We start from the raw sequence: 18,358 nt of genomic DNA, 5'->3' as shown, positions 1-18,358 counted from the left end.
TCTCTGGCATTGCATATGGTCCCCTGGGCTCTGAGTGAGGAGTAAACATGAGCATCCAGCCCCCCCAAATATTAAGATCAGTTTTATATCTGTCACAGATTCTGGGCCAGAGATTGGCTCAAGTGAGCGCACCATGGCCCCTCTACACTGTCTTTTAGCTGCCAAAAGAAATTTCCTGATTCACATGGAAACGTGTTCCCTTTCCTTTGTTAATCTATGTGTCCAGACCAAAAGAAATCTCTGACCTCCCAAATATTGTGTCTTTCACTGCAGGCAAACTTGATCAGTGAGGATATTGAGAGCGCCATCAGTGACAGCAAAGGAGGGAAACAGAAGAGGCGGCCGGAGGTCCTGAGGTAAAACTTGTGAATGGGATTAAATTGAGGGGTGTGTGTGTGTGTGTGTGTGTGTGTGTGTGTGTGTGTGTGTGTGTGTGTTTGGGATGGTGGTGTTTTGTTTTCTTTGAAAGGTTTGGGATCACACTCCTTTGCTGTTCGGTCTTGCTCTGTTGCCCACTGGAAGTTGGTGTCTCACACTTCCAACGTAGTGCTTGGACATACTTGTCTGCAGGGAAGATCACACCTCTGAGGTGCTGGGGTCCGAGGAGCAGCACAGACAGAGCCCCCCTGGAATGGGGGGCTTACTCTTACGAAGCAGACATTTTGGCCACCTCCCGGGGACACCATTGTTTCTTCTTCAAGTTGAAGAATAAAGTTGAGAGAACTTTTGTGTCATAGACAGAAAGGGCAAACATTCCACTTGTTTTCTTCTGTTTCAGGATGATTTCCAAAGCTGACCCTGGCATTCCACCTCCACCAAGAGCTCCCGCCCCACTGCCCCCCGGGACTATTACACAAGTGGATGTCAGAAGCCGGGTGGCCGCCTGGTCTGCATGGGCATCTGACCAGGGCGACTGTGAGTATTTCTGTGAATGGATCTGTACTCAGCATTACCGCTGGGCTGCCACCTAGTTTGTACCTTCCAAATCTCATGCTGATTATAGAGCTGATGCCCCAGGTTAGTTTAAAACAATTAAACCAGACATGAAAGGAAGTGAATCTATTGTGAAGAGTATTAATGGGGAGTTTCAGCCATTTAACTAAGATGTGTTAGATTCTTTCATTGCAGTCAAAGTGATAGAAATAAACTATACTCCAAACAGGAAACTTTTTGGACTTTATTCGACTTTTTCTGTTTTTAGATCAGAATTCAGATTCTTCTGATTGTTATTTTACCACCTTCCACTTTTAACCAAGTTGGTTGCAACTCCGTAGAAAGACTCCCAGAGAAATAGGGGGGGTGGTGGACAAGGTTTAGAATCATTTCCATCTGGTAAACTTTTCAGATAGCACCTAAATGTATACCATCATTTGTTTCTAAAAACAATCCCAACACAGACCTACAGTAACGTTTTACTTGTCAGAGTTTTGTAAGGGCCAGGAATGTGGTTTGGTGCAGAACATGTGTCTTCAATGAGCATGGTCCTGGGTTCTGCTCCCAAAACTGCATGCCCCTCCCATGCCCCTCAGCACTGTAGTGGGGTAGCCCTCCTGGTAGAACTTCTTGGATTGGCCTCCAAATCATTTTTTTAAATCAATGATTAAGAATGGCATGGAATCTTAACTTTTTTTTCCACTTTTTATAGCTGGAAAATAGCTTCAAATGGGATTGCTTTCATCTTAAGGTCTAATAACTACTAACCCAGCAAGTTAGAGTTAGCTGAGGACTAGAGCCTGATGTTGTTCGACTCCTAGTTCAGTGAGACATCTTTCCCATCCTTTTTCTTTATTTTGTTTTTGGACCACACCTGGTAGTGCTCAGGGGTTACTCCTGGCTCTGTGCTCAGGAATTACTATGGAAGTGCTCTGGGGATCATATGCGAAGATCAAACGGGGTTGGCCATGCCAGGCGAGTACCTACCTGCTGCACCCTACCTGCTGTACTACCTCTGCACACACACTCACACACACACACACACACTGCCCCAAGATACCTTGCAGTGTGTTCAGCAATAGAACTTGGTTGCCAGAATAAGTGACACTCCTTTCCTTTGAGTCTCGTGAGTTGCTCATTGAGCTCCAGAGAAAGATTGGGTTTTTCCCTGCCAGCTGGGGCCCAGATGCTGATCTGGGCTTCAGCTCTCTCTCTGGGAAGTGGAGATATCAGTTCCCCAGTGCTCGGGAGCTGAAAACAAAATATTTGTATAAGCAGCAAGCCCAGGAAGGGAGCAGCATTTATAGTGGCTCTCATTTCTGCCAAATGGAATTCATTTGGGTTTCTGAATTGTCTTCTATTTGATTTATATTGCAAGAGAGTAGAAAGAGAAAGAGAGAGAGAGAGAGAGAGAGAGCAATTAGAGAGTATAATTGAGTATACTCTCAATTATACTTTTTGCCCCTGGCCTGCCCAGGCCGGAGCTGCGTACTCTCCTTTTGCCTGGGTAAACGAGGAGTGATTACACATTAAAGGATGTTCGTGGGCTCCCCGGGCAGCTCTTGCTGCCCATGTCCGTTGCTCTCGAGCTCCTTCTCCACCCAGGATGGCTGTTGCTTTGGACGAAAAAGGAAGAACAAGGGCCAAGCTGGTTGTTGCTTAGTTGCAGTTTATTCAGTCTCCTGTCTCTCCCAGCTCTATCCAGCTCCCTCTCTAAAACTCGCTCTACAACTCTCTCCATGACTCTCTCTAATCTCCCCAACCACTCTTACTCTCAGCTCTCAGCTTATCTCTAATGTGCAACCTTCTCCTCTAATTCTGTCTTTTCTTCTCTCCGTCTCTCTTTCTCCCTCAATCTTCCTCGGACTCTCTGTCTCGCTCAATCTGCTCCTTCTTCTGTCTCTCTGTGCCTCTCTCCCTGTGTATCTCCTTCTTTCTTCTTCCTTCTCTCTTTCAATCTTCTCCCTTTCTCTCTCCCCAGCTGCTCTTTTTCTCCTCTCTCACCACTCCTCCCCAACCACACCTCCCCATGGGAAGTGCAATCAAAATGTTTTTTCAGTCTTCCTGATCACCTGTAGTCACGAGGGCAAAAAAGGTGTGTTTCTCCTCTCCTTAGATCAACAACTTAATTAACATCCTTAATTCTCCTTCCTAATATTTATCATTCTGTATGGACATCGTAATAGATACTTTTAAGCTTGTAGGGTGACTCTCCTGGGGACATCTCACCACAGACTACAGTGCTCAGGCCGGATTAATCATTCCTGACCCCATCAGGGTCCAAATCTAGCTATTACTTTTTGGATCATGACAGAATTTGTCCATGACCAAGCTCTTAACTTGTGGTTAAGCATTATGGCACTTTGGCCTTGCCCATTTCGATGCCAGGTAGCTAGCTCACCACTTGCCCTGGGTCCATCTAGTCCCTCATTGGGACCCTGCTTTTGGGGATCTTGGAAGTAAGGGCAACTGTGGCTTAAGTCAAGAGAGCAGATGTCCAGGAGGTAATATCTATAGTCAATCAATTCCCAAGCCACAGGCTTGTCTTTTTAACTGTCTTCCTGTGTCCATACAAAAAGCAATTGCTCTGAAATAACTAACCATGCAAAGGACAGTAAGGAGAAGAGAAAGACAGTATTTACAAGTCAGAGTCTGATCAGGAGACAAAGGTAATTGACAGATTGGGGGAGGGGCAGTCAACAAACACGGGCTCCAATGGCCAGGAAGGAAGGGCAAACCAATGTTGTCCTACAGTAATCTATAGTACCTACAGTAATATCTCTCTCTCCCTCTCTCTCTCTCTCTCTCTCTCTCTCTCTCTCTCTCTCTCTCTCTCTCTCTCTCCCTCCCTCCCTCTCTCTCTCCCCTCTATCTTTCCTCTCTATATTTCTCTTTTTCCTTTTGGGCATTGTGCTTTCCAATATAGGTACTAAAAGATTGTTATGTGTATCTCTTTATCTATTTTCAACACTCAGTTCTTGTCCAGAGTGATCATTTCCAGTTATCATTGTCATAGTGGTCCCTTATCTATTTTAATTGCTCCTCCACCCCTTACTTGTGGCAAACTTCCAGCCATGGACCGACCAGTCCTCCTGGCCCTTTCCTCTATTGTCCTTGGGTATTAGTCTCATACTGTGTGGTTTTTGTTTGTTTGTTTTTTTGTTTGTTTTTGTCCCACAAATGAGTGCAGTCATTCTATGTCTGTCCTTCTCTTTCTGACTCATTTCACTCAGCATGATTCTCTCTACGTCCGTCCATTTATAAGCAAATTTCATGATTTCATTTTTCCTGTTGGCTGCATAGTGTTCTATTATATAGATGTATAGTTTCTTTATCTAGTCATTTGTTCTCGGGCGCTCAGGTTGTTTCCAGATTCTGGCTATTGTGAGTAGTGTTCTTGTTTTCATGAGCTTAGGATATGCTTGTTGTTATGGTTTCGGTGAGAGGATATGATTTTTATTTTGAGAGAACAAAGTTATCATCCTTCAAGTTGAGGAAGGACAATATGGACTTAAGAGGAAGGATAAGACATCTTATATTCCTCAGTTTTTTCTGAACAAATGTGTAAAAACATGTGTGCAACTTAATGAACTATACCACAAAGAGATAAAAGGTTATCTCCAGAAATTTCTGAGTTGTCATTGGATTTTGTCTGAAATAGTTCGTCCCATCTCATCTGTCGAAATTGTATTAAATTCGTCTCTCAGAACTTGTGATTGCTACTAGGTTGAAGAGCACTCATGCATCTGTCTAGATGTGGGCCAACTTCCAGTGGAAAGACCCCCCTGAAGTAGTGTCCTCTTTGCTCTGACGGTTCTGGCTGACTTGATCTGGGCAAATCCCTTCAACTCTACAGCTTGTGCCACTCAAGACTTGCAGACGTTCTCACTATGGCCTAGTGGTAGTGGGGCTCCTGCAGATCCTTCTGACCAGTGTCAGTGCCTCCTCCCTCCCTCATCCTCCAGATGGCATTTAGGCACCTGCCCACAGTTTTAAATAACTATATTTCAATGTACAGTTTCCTGAAATGTATTTTATCCAAGCTAGCCATATGTAAAATAGCAACTAATTGGCAAGATTTCATGAATTTTAATTATCATAAAACACTTAGCAGCCACTAATTAAGTTACATAAGACCCAGAGAGTTCATCTTTCCTGTTTTTGGCAAGGAGTCTGTGCACGGGTCAAGATCATCAGCGCAATGGGGTAACTGCACTGGATTTTTAGTATTATTGCAGTCATCTGTATTAGATATCCTGAGTTCTGGTGATGTATCAGGAGTTGTTTCCCCTTCTTGGTGATCGAGTTCTTTTTTTTCACCCAAATGCTTTGCTTGCATTTCATCTACTCAGAGATTTTTGTTCCGCTTGTCTGTGCGTAGTGCTAGAGATAACTGACTTACACTGCAAAAGATTTCACCCTAATGACCACACAATTAACATCCCGCCAACTGAGATAACTCAACATCCTAAATACTTTTAAGGCATTTATTCTTTAATTTGCAAATCCTGGATGCAGTTCTACTTTTAAAGCATTTGGCTTAAAATTAACGAGCCAGTGTTGGGGGTTTCAAGCTTAATTACAACTAGAATTTTAAGAGGCGCTTTGCTGTCAGAAACCCCAAAGGTGGATTGTCATCACACTGCTGGAATGTGTAAAAATGAGAAGCCGTGTTGCCTTGGATTTCATCACCGGCTACTTTTTAAGAAGTTGGTGTTGAAATGCTGGTTTGCATCTCTTTCTTGGGTAGAAATTAAATTAGGGTTGGTTGCATAGACCGCTGAGATATGGAAGAGGGAGATGAGAGGTGAAGTTACAGAATAATTGACCGTCTTGCAGGGGTTGAGGGGCAGTAAGTAGTTCAGCTCTTCTGAGACCCTCCTGTTAGTGGGGGCACAGGTGTGTGTTCTGGATGAGCCCCATCTAGGTAAGCCCCAGTTTGACGTAGCCCGTGGATGTTCTCCTTAGAGCAAAGGAGAGTCTTTCCTGTGCAGTTTTCACATTTAAATATCTTGGTGTCCAGAAGAAGCTGGTAAAAAGACTCCCAATTGTTTCCTCTTTAGTTGAGAAGTCGAGGCAGTACCCTGAGCAGGAGGAAACTCCTGAGATGATGGCTGCCCGGATCGACAGGGATGTGGTAAGTCCCATGTTCCTGTTGGCTTTGTGGGAATTTTTGTTTCGTTTGTTTGTTTGCTTTAAAAGAGAAAAATAAGCCCTTCCCAATGAAAAGGACCTTGATCTACATAAAGAAATTTTGTGGGAACAGTTTTCTTTTCCCCAGGGATGGTTATAGCTCCCAAGTAGTTTTTCCTTGGCTATTTTGCCTTTATGCAAATATTTCATAGAGCTGGGCTGAGGTAGAAGAACTAGCACAAGTAGTCATTTTCAAAGGAATACAGACTGAATTAATAAGAGTTTTTCATAGTTGTGTAAGGATTCAAATGCCTCTTTAGATATGTCCTTCCGACTTTTTTGTTTGGGCTGCTGGGCATCCCAGGCACCTGGGGCCACTCCCAGTGACGCAGGCTGGACTAGTCAGTGTCTGACCATAGCGAGGGCTGTGTTGGCCTGCAGCTTGGGGAGCCACTGGGGAGGCTCTGCACAGCCAGGAGTTCCACTCAGGGCCCAGCACATGGAGCTACCTTGCAGCCCTGAAAAACAATCCTATATGGCCTGAAAGAATTGAGTTGTGGTAATTTTAACATAATCATTTAAATTTTTTAAAAAAGATAAGGCTACATTTTCATTTCTGTTTGATACTTGTTGATTAATTATGTTCTGACTATGACTACTTTTTATAATGTTTCTAATTTACTCATTTGAGAACAGATATGTAGGCGAATTTGGAGTTTGGGACTTCATTTTTATGTCATACTGTTAACATACTTAAACTATTTTTAATTTGGTTTTAGGCCATGCACGGAAGTGCTCAAATGTGCATTGTTGGAGGCTGCCCTCTGTCCTTTGTACTATCTCCCTGGGCTTAGTTAAAATTTTGATCCTAATTTATAATTGTTATTTTTAAAAAATTTAAGTTTCACATTCAGTAGAGACAAAATTAAGGTGGCAGTGAAATGGGAAATATGAAATAATGAAAATTGATCTGATGAACAACAAAAATCAGAATTATTCATTGATTGTTTTACTGTATATTAATTTGTATTAGCAACTATTACTGTCAATTATATAGGTGTCTATTAGATTAGTACAACAAACTATATCTTCAATACCATGATTTAACAGTGCCAGTAGTGTATTGGTACATTAAATTTAGAAAGCAAGATTTTTAAATTCAGTATTCTTCTAATAAAATGGTTCTTAGGGGGCCAGCTAGATAGTTCAGCAGGAAGGTGCCCGCCTTGAATGCAGCTGACCTGTGAACCCCAGGTGGTCTCCAGAGCACCTGCAGAAGTGAGCACAACCGGTGTGTGGCCCCCAAACAATAAATAAATAAAATGCTTCTTCAAATGTTTCTCCTTTGTGGGAGAGCCTGGGGGGAATCAGCATAATTGAAAGTAATAATCCGAAGAAATGCTCTTAATGCTTCTTAATGACATCGAAAATAGAGCTAAAGAATTAGCTGAAGAAAAATGTAAATGCCAGACTTTAGCTATGGCTCTACTTAGTTCAGTTCTTCTTAGAATTACTTAAAATTTGTTCGTGAGAAGTATTTCTTTTCTTTCTTTTTTTAAAACTTTCTCATTTTTGGTTTTCTGACTAGCAGTGTATAGTCAAAGAAAAATAGTTTTGTTTGCTTGAGACTTTTTTCTGTTATTTCTTGTTCCAGCAAATATTAAACCACATTTTGGATGACATTGAGTATTTTATCACAAAACTCCAAAAAGCAGCAGAAGCATTTTCTGAGCTTGCTAGAAGAAAGAAAGTTAAGAAAGGGAAAAAGAAAGGACCAGGAGGTATGTTGAATTCTGCTCCCCTCTTTTTTTTTAAGGGAATAAAGAATATTTGTTATATGAACTTATTTTATTTCCCAGCACCTTTCTAAGGAGTAGTCGTTATATGAATATATTTTTAATTGAAATAACACTGCAATATAATATTTTGTAAGTTTTGAGTATGCATCATTAAGATAATCATGTGTCTACACCATATTAATTTCACTACTAATTGTTCAGTTCTGTCCTTTACCATACACTGTCCCTTTTGCCCTGACTTTTTGGGGAAAATTGTATTTTCTTAATCATCTGAAGACTATTCACACCTGTAATAGAATCAGTTTCAGTTGAACCTATGTCAGCCTTAAGCAAGGTAAACACCCTACCTGCCATACTACTGCTCCAGTTCCAGAAGTTCATTTTTTATTAAATAAAAGAGTGGACTGTTTTTCATATTAGTATGCTTACGATGTCAATGAAATTTAAATTTTTTATCACAAACACCAAGCTAATTTTTGTTAATTGATCATTGGTTTACAATAAGCATTTTTAAATAAATGATGAGCTTCAGGGAGTGATAGTACAGATAGTAGGGCATTTTCCTTGCACGTTGCTGCTGACCTGGGTTCAATCCTCACATATCCCATATGGTCCCCAAGCTCACCAGGAGTGATCCATGAGTGGAGCGCCAGGGGTAAACCATGAGAACCTCTGGATGTGGACCAAAAACAAAAAAGAAATACTGAACTTCAGCTATTTAAAATGTTTTAAATATATATATATATATATATATATATATATATATATATATATATCACGGTCACGGTCCTCCCGTTGTTCATCGATTTGCTCGAGCAGGCCCAGTAACGTCTCTATCATGAGACTTGTTGTTACTGTGTTTGGCATATTGAGTACATCACGGGTAGCTTGCCAGGCTCTGCCGTGCGGGCAAGATACTCTCAGTAGCTTGCTGGGCTCTCCGAGAGGGGCGGAGGAATCGAACTCGCGTTGGCCATGTTGGCTGCATGCAAGGCAAAGGCCTTACCCGCTGTGCTATCGCTCCAGCTATAAATCATAAATCTGGAACAAAATAACATAATTTGGAATAATAAAGGGAATAGTAAATAAGTATCTTTTTCATTGCACATGGCATCCCGATCATTCTCTTGTCCACAGATGTTATACGCTTGTGCCCTGTAGATTTAGATCTGAGTTTTTCTCCCCTCCGTGTGATCTGAAGTGCAGTATTTTGTTTCCTCCCATCTCAAGCCCCTATTCCTCCTGTTTTTACCTCCTGTCTCAAGCCCCTATTCCTCCTGTATTTCTCTATATAGAGAGACTATCCTATCCTTTTGGTCACCCAAATTCCAAACCGTATATTCTTCGATGAATCAATTCTCTAGCTATGGCCAACAGTAGTTTGTCTTTATTAGTATTTCTTACCTCCAGATTTTCTCCTTTTTATTTTTGTAAGTAGTTTCTGCTTTGAGCCATTGCCACTTTTACCCAGCTATCTAAGCAGTTCTCAAGCTTCCAGCCTGTCATTCTGTCAGGACAGCCGTGAAATTCTAAGGCTGTTACTTCTTTTTGTTACTTCTTTTTCTGCTGAAAACGGTGCTCACTCCTGTCCTGTGTACTGAAGTCCACTCTTTACTCTGGCGGTCAAGGCCATCCACTGCCTGACTTCACCCATTCCTCCATTCCCGTGTGTCTTAGCCCTTGGGTATGTTGGTGCATGTCTGTGGTAACTCATTTTTTGATACTTTTCCTTGTGCTATTTTTAAATGACTGTGCTTCTCTTATAAAGCTGCCCCTAATCAAACCTTTCAAACCCCATCTTAAAAACTACTTTCCCCATGAAACTTCTTTTAGTTACACATTTTCCCTTTTCATCCACATGTCATTCTTATAGCATGGACTTGATATATTTTTTACTTACATGATTCATAAGGTTATGTAAAATCTAAAGATTTAAAGGTTCTTGGGGCCAGAGGGATAGTACAACATGTAGGACATATGCCTTGCGTGTGTCAGGTTTGCTCCCTGGCACCCCATATAGTCCCCTGAGCCTGCCAGGGGTTATCCTTGAGCTCAGAGACAGGAGTAAGTCCTAAGCATCGTCTGGTGTGGCCCAAAAACAAAAATAAACAAGAGATTTTAAGGTTCTTAGTGGCAGTGTTTATGACTTCCATATTTTTGAAGTTCATGGTGACAGGAAAGATGGCAGGACACAGATTTAACGAGTAATTGATGAGACCTCAAGGTAGAGGATTTCATTCCAAATGTCGGATCATACTCGATTGTTGCAATCAGACTTTAAGGTATGGCAAAGCACCTGAGTGGCGCGCTCTCTGATCTGCTCATCAGACTTTATAGGAATCAATAAGTTTTCTGTTCAGTTAAGACCTTTTCTGGAAACTTTGCTCTTACTTATTCCTCTTCTTGTTTGTTTCCCTAGAGGGCGTCTTAACGCTGAGGGCAAAACCTCCACCTTCTGATGAATTTTTTGACTGCTTTCAAAAGTTTAAGCATGGATTTAACCTTCTGGTAAGGGAAATTATTTATCTATATAATCAGAAGAAACAAATGAAAATGGTTAATCAGGATCTTCCTAATTTAAAAAAGTGTTCTTGTAGGTATTTGGGGTTGTATTTTAATTTTCTCTTTATTAGACCAGATTGTAAAACATTTACCTAAGGGACTTCTTTTTTAAAAGGTAGCTCCTAATTTATAAACGAAATTGTTTTTTATCAGATTCAACCTTACTAGTCAGTATACTAGAGTAAAACTGGTAATAAAAAACTCCTCTTGAGTGTGTGTTGGACATTTTTGAATGGCTTTTTGTTCAGTTACATTGTTGTAATGTGTTTCTGCATCTTCTTCTTGTTACAGGCCAAATTGAAATCTCATATCCAGAACCCAAGTGCTACAGATTTGGTGCATTTTTTATTTACTCCATTAAATATGGTAAGATTTTATTATTGGGAAAAAGTTACCGTCTGTTGTATGTCTTTTCACTCCAGTTTCTATGTGGATTATCTGGACAATTTTTCTTCATTTCCTTGTTATAGGTAAAATTTTCCTGCTATCTTGAAAATATGAAATTTAGCTGCTGAAATAACCTTAGAATAACCTCAGGGTAATCTCCGAGCACTGCCAAGTGTGGCTCCCAAAACCAAACCAGAACTGCAATAGCAACAGAAGTACCTTCATTGAAATGTGATTTTTATCTCCTGAGCTGTCTCTTAGTTATTCATTATTGATTTAATGAATATTAATTGAGAGCCTGTTGTGTGTTTGGCATTGTTAGTGGTTCATTGGGAATGAACTTGACAAAAATTCTTACCAACTTAGATTTTATATTGTAGGTTGAGGGCAGTTAGTAGCCTAAATAAATACATAAATAATGCAGCTTATTAAAACTAAGTTTTGGATGGAAAAATTCACCAAGAAATGAGCATAGTGGGTCTTCCAGGTATGCGTGAAGGAGTTGTGGAGTATTAGCCTTTTGAATGGGTGTAGTTAATGCTATAACTCGCTAAGAAGGCATCATATAAGCAGATGAAATGGAGAATAAGTCATAGATTTCTGAGGAATTAGATTCCAGACTGCAGACTACTAATGTAAATGCTCTGAGATGGTAATGCAAGTAATGTTCTTGAAATAAGTACACATTTTGACTTGAACAGAATGAAGGAAAAATTAGAAGGTGAGGTTATCAAAGAGAAGAACATAGCTTATCAATCATTATGTTATAGGCGATTGTACTATTTTTGACACTGGGGGGATTTTCAGCAGAAATGATTTCTCTGGCTATAATGTTTAGCTATTTGGAGAGAAATGGGGTAAGAGACTGGGCTCGCTAGTAAGGACATCCAGGTGGGAGATTCTCATGGTTGGGTTAGGAGGCACTGGAGGCGGTAGAGCATCTGACTGAGGTTAAGATCTGGAGCAACACAGTTTTCTGAGACAGTGGGTGCGTTGTATGAGAGCTAAATTTTACAATTTTTTTTTACCTAAGTCTGAAGGTTGAACTCCTTAATTGAGAGGGGAAAGATGAGATAAAATGGGTTTTAGCAGAGGATCAGGAATTAAGTTTTAGATCTGTCAAAATTGAGCTATATCCAGATGAAAAAATTTGAATTAGTGGTTGATGTGAATCTGAGGTTCATACAGAGAATCCAGTCTAGAAATATAAATTTGATGTTCCACTGCATGTAGGAAGCATTTAAAGCTATAAAATTGGATATTATCACGTAGAGAAGATTATAGATGAAAAGCAAGGGTGAGTTGGGTCCTGAGCAGTTTTAGTTTTAGATGAATGTGAGAAACCTGCATAGAAGTTTGAGAAGAATCAGAAGTGAAGAGAAGGAAAAGGAGAAGCTTGCAGTATTCTGGAAATCATGTGAAGAAGTGTTTCCAAGAGATAGGCTAGAGCACCTGTGTCTGCTCAGTTGTGGGGATTGATTGCCCTCCAGGTCCAGAACAGCTCTCCAAAGACAGTGAAAGTCTAGGGCACGGAGCAGGAGGGGACTCTGAATTGAATTAATTCCTAATTATTATCCATTTGGCCTCAACTTCCTCATGAGGCCATACCTCAAGCCAGAGAAGTGTAGTATCCATCCTGCTGAGTGGGTGCTAATTGAAAATGAATTCAGGGACTTGGCTTTCTAGAAGTTGGAATATGATCGTGGACATCGGGAACTGTTAGCAATCTATACCTGGCATGATGTAACATGTGTATCTCACCATTTCCCCAAGAAAACTTTCTTCTCATACCTGTGTGTTTTTGTATAAATATGACTTGTGATGCTAACAGAATGGCACCTAGGGAAGAGTTCCGTTTATGAAGGAACTGCATGTTTCCATGAGTTATCCAGCAAAAGGCTACACCACTTGTGCCAGAGGTCATAATCTAAAATACACATCTTCCTAATCTAGATATTCAGGTTCCGGTTGTGCTCTTTCCTTACACAGTTAATGACACTGTCAGCAGTGATATGTTTTCCTCCATATTCTATATTTCTTTTCTTTGCAAATAGCACGCCTATCAATTTCTTTCCAAGTTGACAATGTCTTATCCTACAAGACAGCTGGGAGAATTAGCTAGAATAATACTTAAGAGAACACAAAGAAAAGTGCTGGGGTAGGGAAAAAGATGGCAACAGAAAGGCCAGGGAACAATGCTTGACCTTATACACAGACACCAAAGAAGACTGAACTACCAATCGCCCTTTTGTAAAATTTGAATGGGCCATTCCCTTTTTGGCCGTTCCCTTTTTAGTGGAGGGGACAAGAGAGGGGACTGGAAAGCAGACAGAGCTGCATTCTTTAAAATGTTTCCAGCAGGGAAGAGTTTTCTATATCAGGCAATAAAGCAGAACCGTATGACAAAGCTGGTAAATGGGCCGACCCTGCGAGAAAAGCAAATGAAAGCTGTATGAAGACAACAGCAGTAAGGATCATTATGATAGTGTGTGATTGCTCTCTGTATCATTTTGTTTCTCTTGTGATTGGGAATTGGAACTATATGAAGCATCATACATTTCACCAACTTTGATTTAGTGTATAGGACTACTTGCCATTATTAACATCTCTCATACTTATCAAAAGTGAATCATGTTCAGCCTTGCTTATAGAAGATCAGAAAGAAATATAGAGAGAAAAAGAGAGGGAGACAGTCGAAATGACAGAAAGGAAAATGAGATAAATCTCATCCTTCTTTCCCCAAAAGTACGTAGATAAATCCTTAAGTTGAGTATGAGATGAACTTTGTTTTACAAATATAGAGAAGTAACATGATCATTGAATGTCACAATTGGAAACTAAGAGATTAGGAGGCTGGAGAGATAGCTCACAGGCCAGGGCACTGCCTTGTTTCCCCCCAGCACTTGGGGGCTCCCAAGCTCTGCTGGGCTGTGAGCACCAGTGGCTGTAGATAGCCCACATCACTGGGCTGGAGTATTGAACTGTCCAGCCTTCTTGGCTGAGTATCTTTGGAAGCACGCCCCTTTCCCGCTGCCTGCTTTTTTTTTTTTTTTTGAGCGATAGCACAGCGGTAGGGCGTTTGCCTTGCATGCAGCCAACATGGCCGACCCGAGTTCGATTCCTCCGCCCCTCTTGGAGAGCCCGGCAAGCTACCGAGAGTATCTCGCCCACACGGCAGAGCCTGGCAAGCTCCCCGTGACGTATTCGATATGCCAAACACAGTAACAACAAAGTCTCCAATGGAGACGTTACTGGGCCCGCTCGAGCAAATTGATGATCAACGGGAGGGCCTTTACTTACTTACTCGAGCAAAGATTAGATGAAAACCCAAGATATGCTGTTGCTAGATAACGTGTACCAGATCTCTACTTGTATATTGAGTAATTCTTACTTTATATGCTCATCTAAACAGAACAGCAAGGCCAGGCAAAAACACAGAAATTGTACGGCTCATTAACAAAATTTATGTGGTCTTTTTTTCCCTTCTCACACCCTTGATAAGATCTTCCTTAGTTTTGAGTATTAGGGAGCATTGTTTATGAAGCACTTCCTTTTATTCATTCCACACCCTTCACAGATCACAAATAGACATCCAGACTTGACACAGTGCCTACACTCCTCAATGTTCTGCCCACAGAGTCCCAGACATTTTTCCTCGGATACAAGAGATAGGAAGGAACAGCTTTAGTGTTTACTACCAGCAAGGCAGAGTTTAGTGTCTTTAAGATCTGCAAGTGTCTCCCTGTGACCACAGCACTTGGGCTTACGCATATTCTTGGAAGACTGTGGCCAAGCACTTTTATTTACATTTCTTTCACTGCATTCCTGCTCCTTTCTCTTCACCCAAGGATTGCCTGATTCCTCCGCTCCTTTCTTCACTCTCTTCCTTTTCCCTCTTAGTCATCCCTACTTTTTTTCACTGAAATTCTTGTAGGACTTGGAAGTGAAATAAAGAAATAAAAATCAGTGTGCCTGGCAGACAGGGCAGATTTTATCTTTCAGACCATCCTCTCCTCTGTCATTCCCCCAGCACTGTGACTTTTGGTATTCAGAGCCAGGTGAATCTTGACCCAGACTCACATGAGCCTTCAGCCAATATGTCCCGGTGTAACAAAGATGCATAAATCAGTTACTAAGCCAAATAAATTGCCTTGTGCATGTGGATGTGCCTGAGAGTAGCACTGCCAGGTTCAGAAAAACTTCCCAGAAGATCTGGTACCTGGGTGAGTTCTGATTGCTGACAAGGGCCTTCTGGTAGACTGGAGGCAGAGTGCATCCATACACACAGCAGTAAAGCCGCAGCACAAGCTGGATGACCAGAGGAAAACCAACTCAGTCTGGAGCCATTCAAAAAAAATATTTTTTCCCTTTTTTTCTTGTGTCGTATCTCTGAAAAGGTAAGATTTTTATAAAAGGGCTCTGGTTTCTGCTGTTTGAGATAAGCACCATTCTTTAGCCAGGAAATAGCCTCTGAGAAGGAAGTTTGGGGCCTTTTTCAAGCATCCACCTATCATCATTTTGTTTATCAGAGAGTTGCACCTGGTTATTTGTTTTTTTGCGACTCATTAAATGATCAGTTTTTAATCATGACAGTTCCCTATTGTTAAGCTTAGGGAAACTACCATAAATTCAGGGTACCAGTTCTCATGCTTCTTTCACGTTTCTCTCTAGCTCCTTTTAGTTTTGTACATATATTTAGGCACAGCCATAGACTGTTAATATGAGCATCGTCCCTCTAATAATTCACTTCTAGAATCATATTTTTCAATTTTGACATAATAGACTTTCCAGTAGAGAAACATAAATTTTATCCTTTTTTAAAAAACAGTCGAGTTAAATCGCCGTATATAGAATTGGTTGGATAAGCATTCGTGTTTTTCCAGGGAAAGTACAGTCCATACGTAGCTAGTATGCAGAAGCCCTGAAAGCTGTAAAACTGTAAACTTCATACAGTAGATTATTAGACACTGATGGGCTGAATAAATGAGCTGTTTTTCACTCTGTAGTGCATCAAGCATAGAAATTTGATTTGAATACATAGAATGGTCATCATTCAGGCTGTGAGTTTTTGTCTCTACATTTTGATATATGTAGAAATAAATCATCATTTTGTTGCTAAGAAATGAATCATTTTCATTTTAGGTGGTCCAGGCTACAGGGGGACCTGACCTAGCCAGTTCAGTCCTCAGCCCTCTCCTGACTAAAGACACAATTGATTTCTTAAATTACACCGTCAATCCTGATGAAAGGCAGCTGTGGATGTCCCTGGGAGACACGTGGATAAAAGTCAGGTAAGCACACATCCTTTTAGCTTTTAATGCCTTACTATTTCAAGTACTGTTTTTTATTACAGATAAACAGATCTGATGATTCTGCCTCCTGGCTGCCTTCTTCGTGGAAAAGCCTAAACACTTAAAAAGCTATGTGTCTAGTGGATAAAATAAAAGTGTATGCAATATGAAGCATGACAAATGTTAGCACTAACTTGCAAACAAAATGCTGTTTTCTTGGTATGCCAGAAAAGTATTTGGAGAGGAGGGTAGTTAACTTTGTGAAGGACAACTAGCATTAATCTTGCTAAATGATGCTGTTAGGTACATGCCTAATACATAGACATGTATGTGCATGCACAGTGTTTACAAGGGCCTCTCACTTACGTTTTATAGTTACAGAGGCAGTAATAGAGCCTTCTTTGTAAATGAGGAAACTGAGGCATAGAGAGGTTATGTCATTGGCTCAGAAGCAGACAACCTGTAAAATGAACCGGCATATGAATCCAAACATTCTGATTCTCCAGTTCATGTTCGTAATTGTTTCTCCAAGCTCCTTTGCAGTGGACTGCAAAGTATTTCTGTGAATAGTGAGCAGAAAAGGGGCTTTCCTAGAAGAGAGAGAAGCACAAGTGAAGGTATAAAGCAGATAGTGAAGGGGTGGGGCTGGAGAGATAAGCCAGAGGGGAGGGCGCTTGCACTGCTCATGCCCCACTGGCTTCCATCCCTGACATCCCCGGGTCCCGCCAGGAGAGGTGCCTAAGTGCAGAGCCAGGACTCATCCCTGAGCATCACTGGATATGACTCCCCAAATTAAAAATTTCATGAAAAGGAAGTGAAGAAGGTAGGCTGTGAATGGAGGTTTATCTGTGCCACATGCAGAGTGGTGGGTAGTGGTGGAGAGGAGAGGGAGCAAGGCATTAAATGGGGCATTTAGAAATGGGCGGGCAGGGCTCAGTGACGAAGGCTCTCGTTGCTGTGCCAAGCGGCAGAACGTGGTGCGGTAAGCTGGGGAGAACCAGGACCTCCATGCCTTGCAGTGGGGTTCAATTCCTTACAGGTTTTTGCAAGGGCAGGTGGAAAGTGGAGTCTGGCAGGAACAGGGCTAAGGCGACTGGAGACTGGGAAGCCCCAGGGGTAATAATGCTTGGGAAGAAACTCCTTGTTCATCACTATTTTCCGGGGCAAGGGCAAGGTAGTGGATGAGAAGCAAGTAATGGGTCATCTTAAGAACCCTCCATGTCTGTAAAGTGGAGGCACTGGACACACCATTAACATTGCAGTGTCAGCCTTTGCTGAGCAGGCAAAGTTATACAATGATTTCTCATTTCATAGTATATGAAAAAGTAACTTTTTGCTTTTATTAATGTCTCCAAATCTTTTTTATTTTTCTCACTGAGAGTAAATCATTTGGTGTGATCACAGAGATGCTTGTCTCCCTAATGTATTTGAATGTGCTAACCTAAAATTAATGGACTGATTATTATTTTTCTCTTCTCTTATGATACATAAAGTATTCTTACTTAAATTTTAAACTTTGACGACTATCTGTGTTGGGAAATGGTTGACATATTGGTTTACCTAACAGATTTCTTTGAAAGCTGTTTTCATATTGAAAACATAAAATGTAAATGTATTATTTATATTGTCTGGCGCTTATATATACTAATATTAAAACTTTATTTATATTGTCTGGCGCTTATATATACTAATATTAAAACTTAATAACTAAATTTTTTAATGTTAGGTTTTATATAAGATGATTTTCAAATGAGTCTAGATGGGCTCTGGACTTTAATATTTTCTCATTAAAATTACTAAATATATCAGATCGTACAGTAAAAAATTATTCAGAATTTTACATTTCTTTGGTGTCTTACCTTGAAATGAGAAAATTCAAATCATGGTTGGTATTAGGAAATTAATATGCTAATTTAAAAACACATGAAGACAAAGAGTCACAAGGTATGATCTTAATATGGTGACTCATTTCATCATAGTAGAAATATAACATGAATTAAATTACACTATGAAAGATAAAGCAAAACAGGCAAGCAGAGTTGAAGCTATAATTCTCTACTTATTTTTACAGTTCAGAGATGATTAGGGTTTGTAGAAAATTCTTGCTCAGAGTCATTGAGTAATGAATGGGCAGTGATCATGCTTATAGATTCATCCAGCCTTGATTTTACAGATTAAAACCTTGCTGATACATCAGCATATGATTTTTCATTTTGGGCGGCTCAATAGTTTAAGATGTCATGGACCCAGTGT

General features: G+C 40.6%; 1 protein-coding gene across 3 annotated transcripts in view; it reads left to right on the top strand.

Annotated features, from left to right (window-relative positions):
• EPS8 (epidermal growth factor receptor pathway substrate 8) overlaps window positions 1-18,358 on the top strand; it is a 183,396-nt gene that overhangs the window by 134,967 nt on the left and 30,071 nt on the right. For all 3 annotated transcript variants that reach the window (XM_056134555.1, XM_056134553.1, XM_056134554.1), the window contains 7 exons: window positions 274-356; window positions 779-915; window positions 5,997-6,070; window positions 7,721-7,847; window positions 10,285-10,373; window positions 10,719-10,793; window positions 15,957-16,105. In XM_056134555.1, coding sequence (XP_055990530.1) covers window positions 274-356; window positions 779-915; window positions 5,997-6,070; window positions 7,721-7,847; window positions 10,285-10,373; window positions 10,719-10,793; window positions 15,957-16,105 — 734 coding nt within the window. The remainder of the gene's footprint in view (window positions 1-273; window positions 357-778; window positions 916-5,996; window positions 6,071-7,720; window positions 7,848-10,284; window positions 10,374-10,718; window positions 10,794-15,956; window positions 16,106-18,358) is intronic.

The sequence above is a fragment of the Sorex fumeus genome, unplaced genomic scaffold (genome assembly GCF_029834395.1).
Source record: "Sorex fumeus unplaced genomic scaffold, SorFum_2.1 ptg000100l, whole genome shotgun sequence".
Classification (NCBI taxonomy): Eukaryota; Metazoa; Chordata; class Mammalia; order Eulipotyphla; family Soricidae; genus Sorex; species Sorex fumeus.
This window is presented reverse-complemented; position numbering and strand designations above follow the sequence as displayed.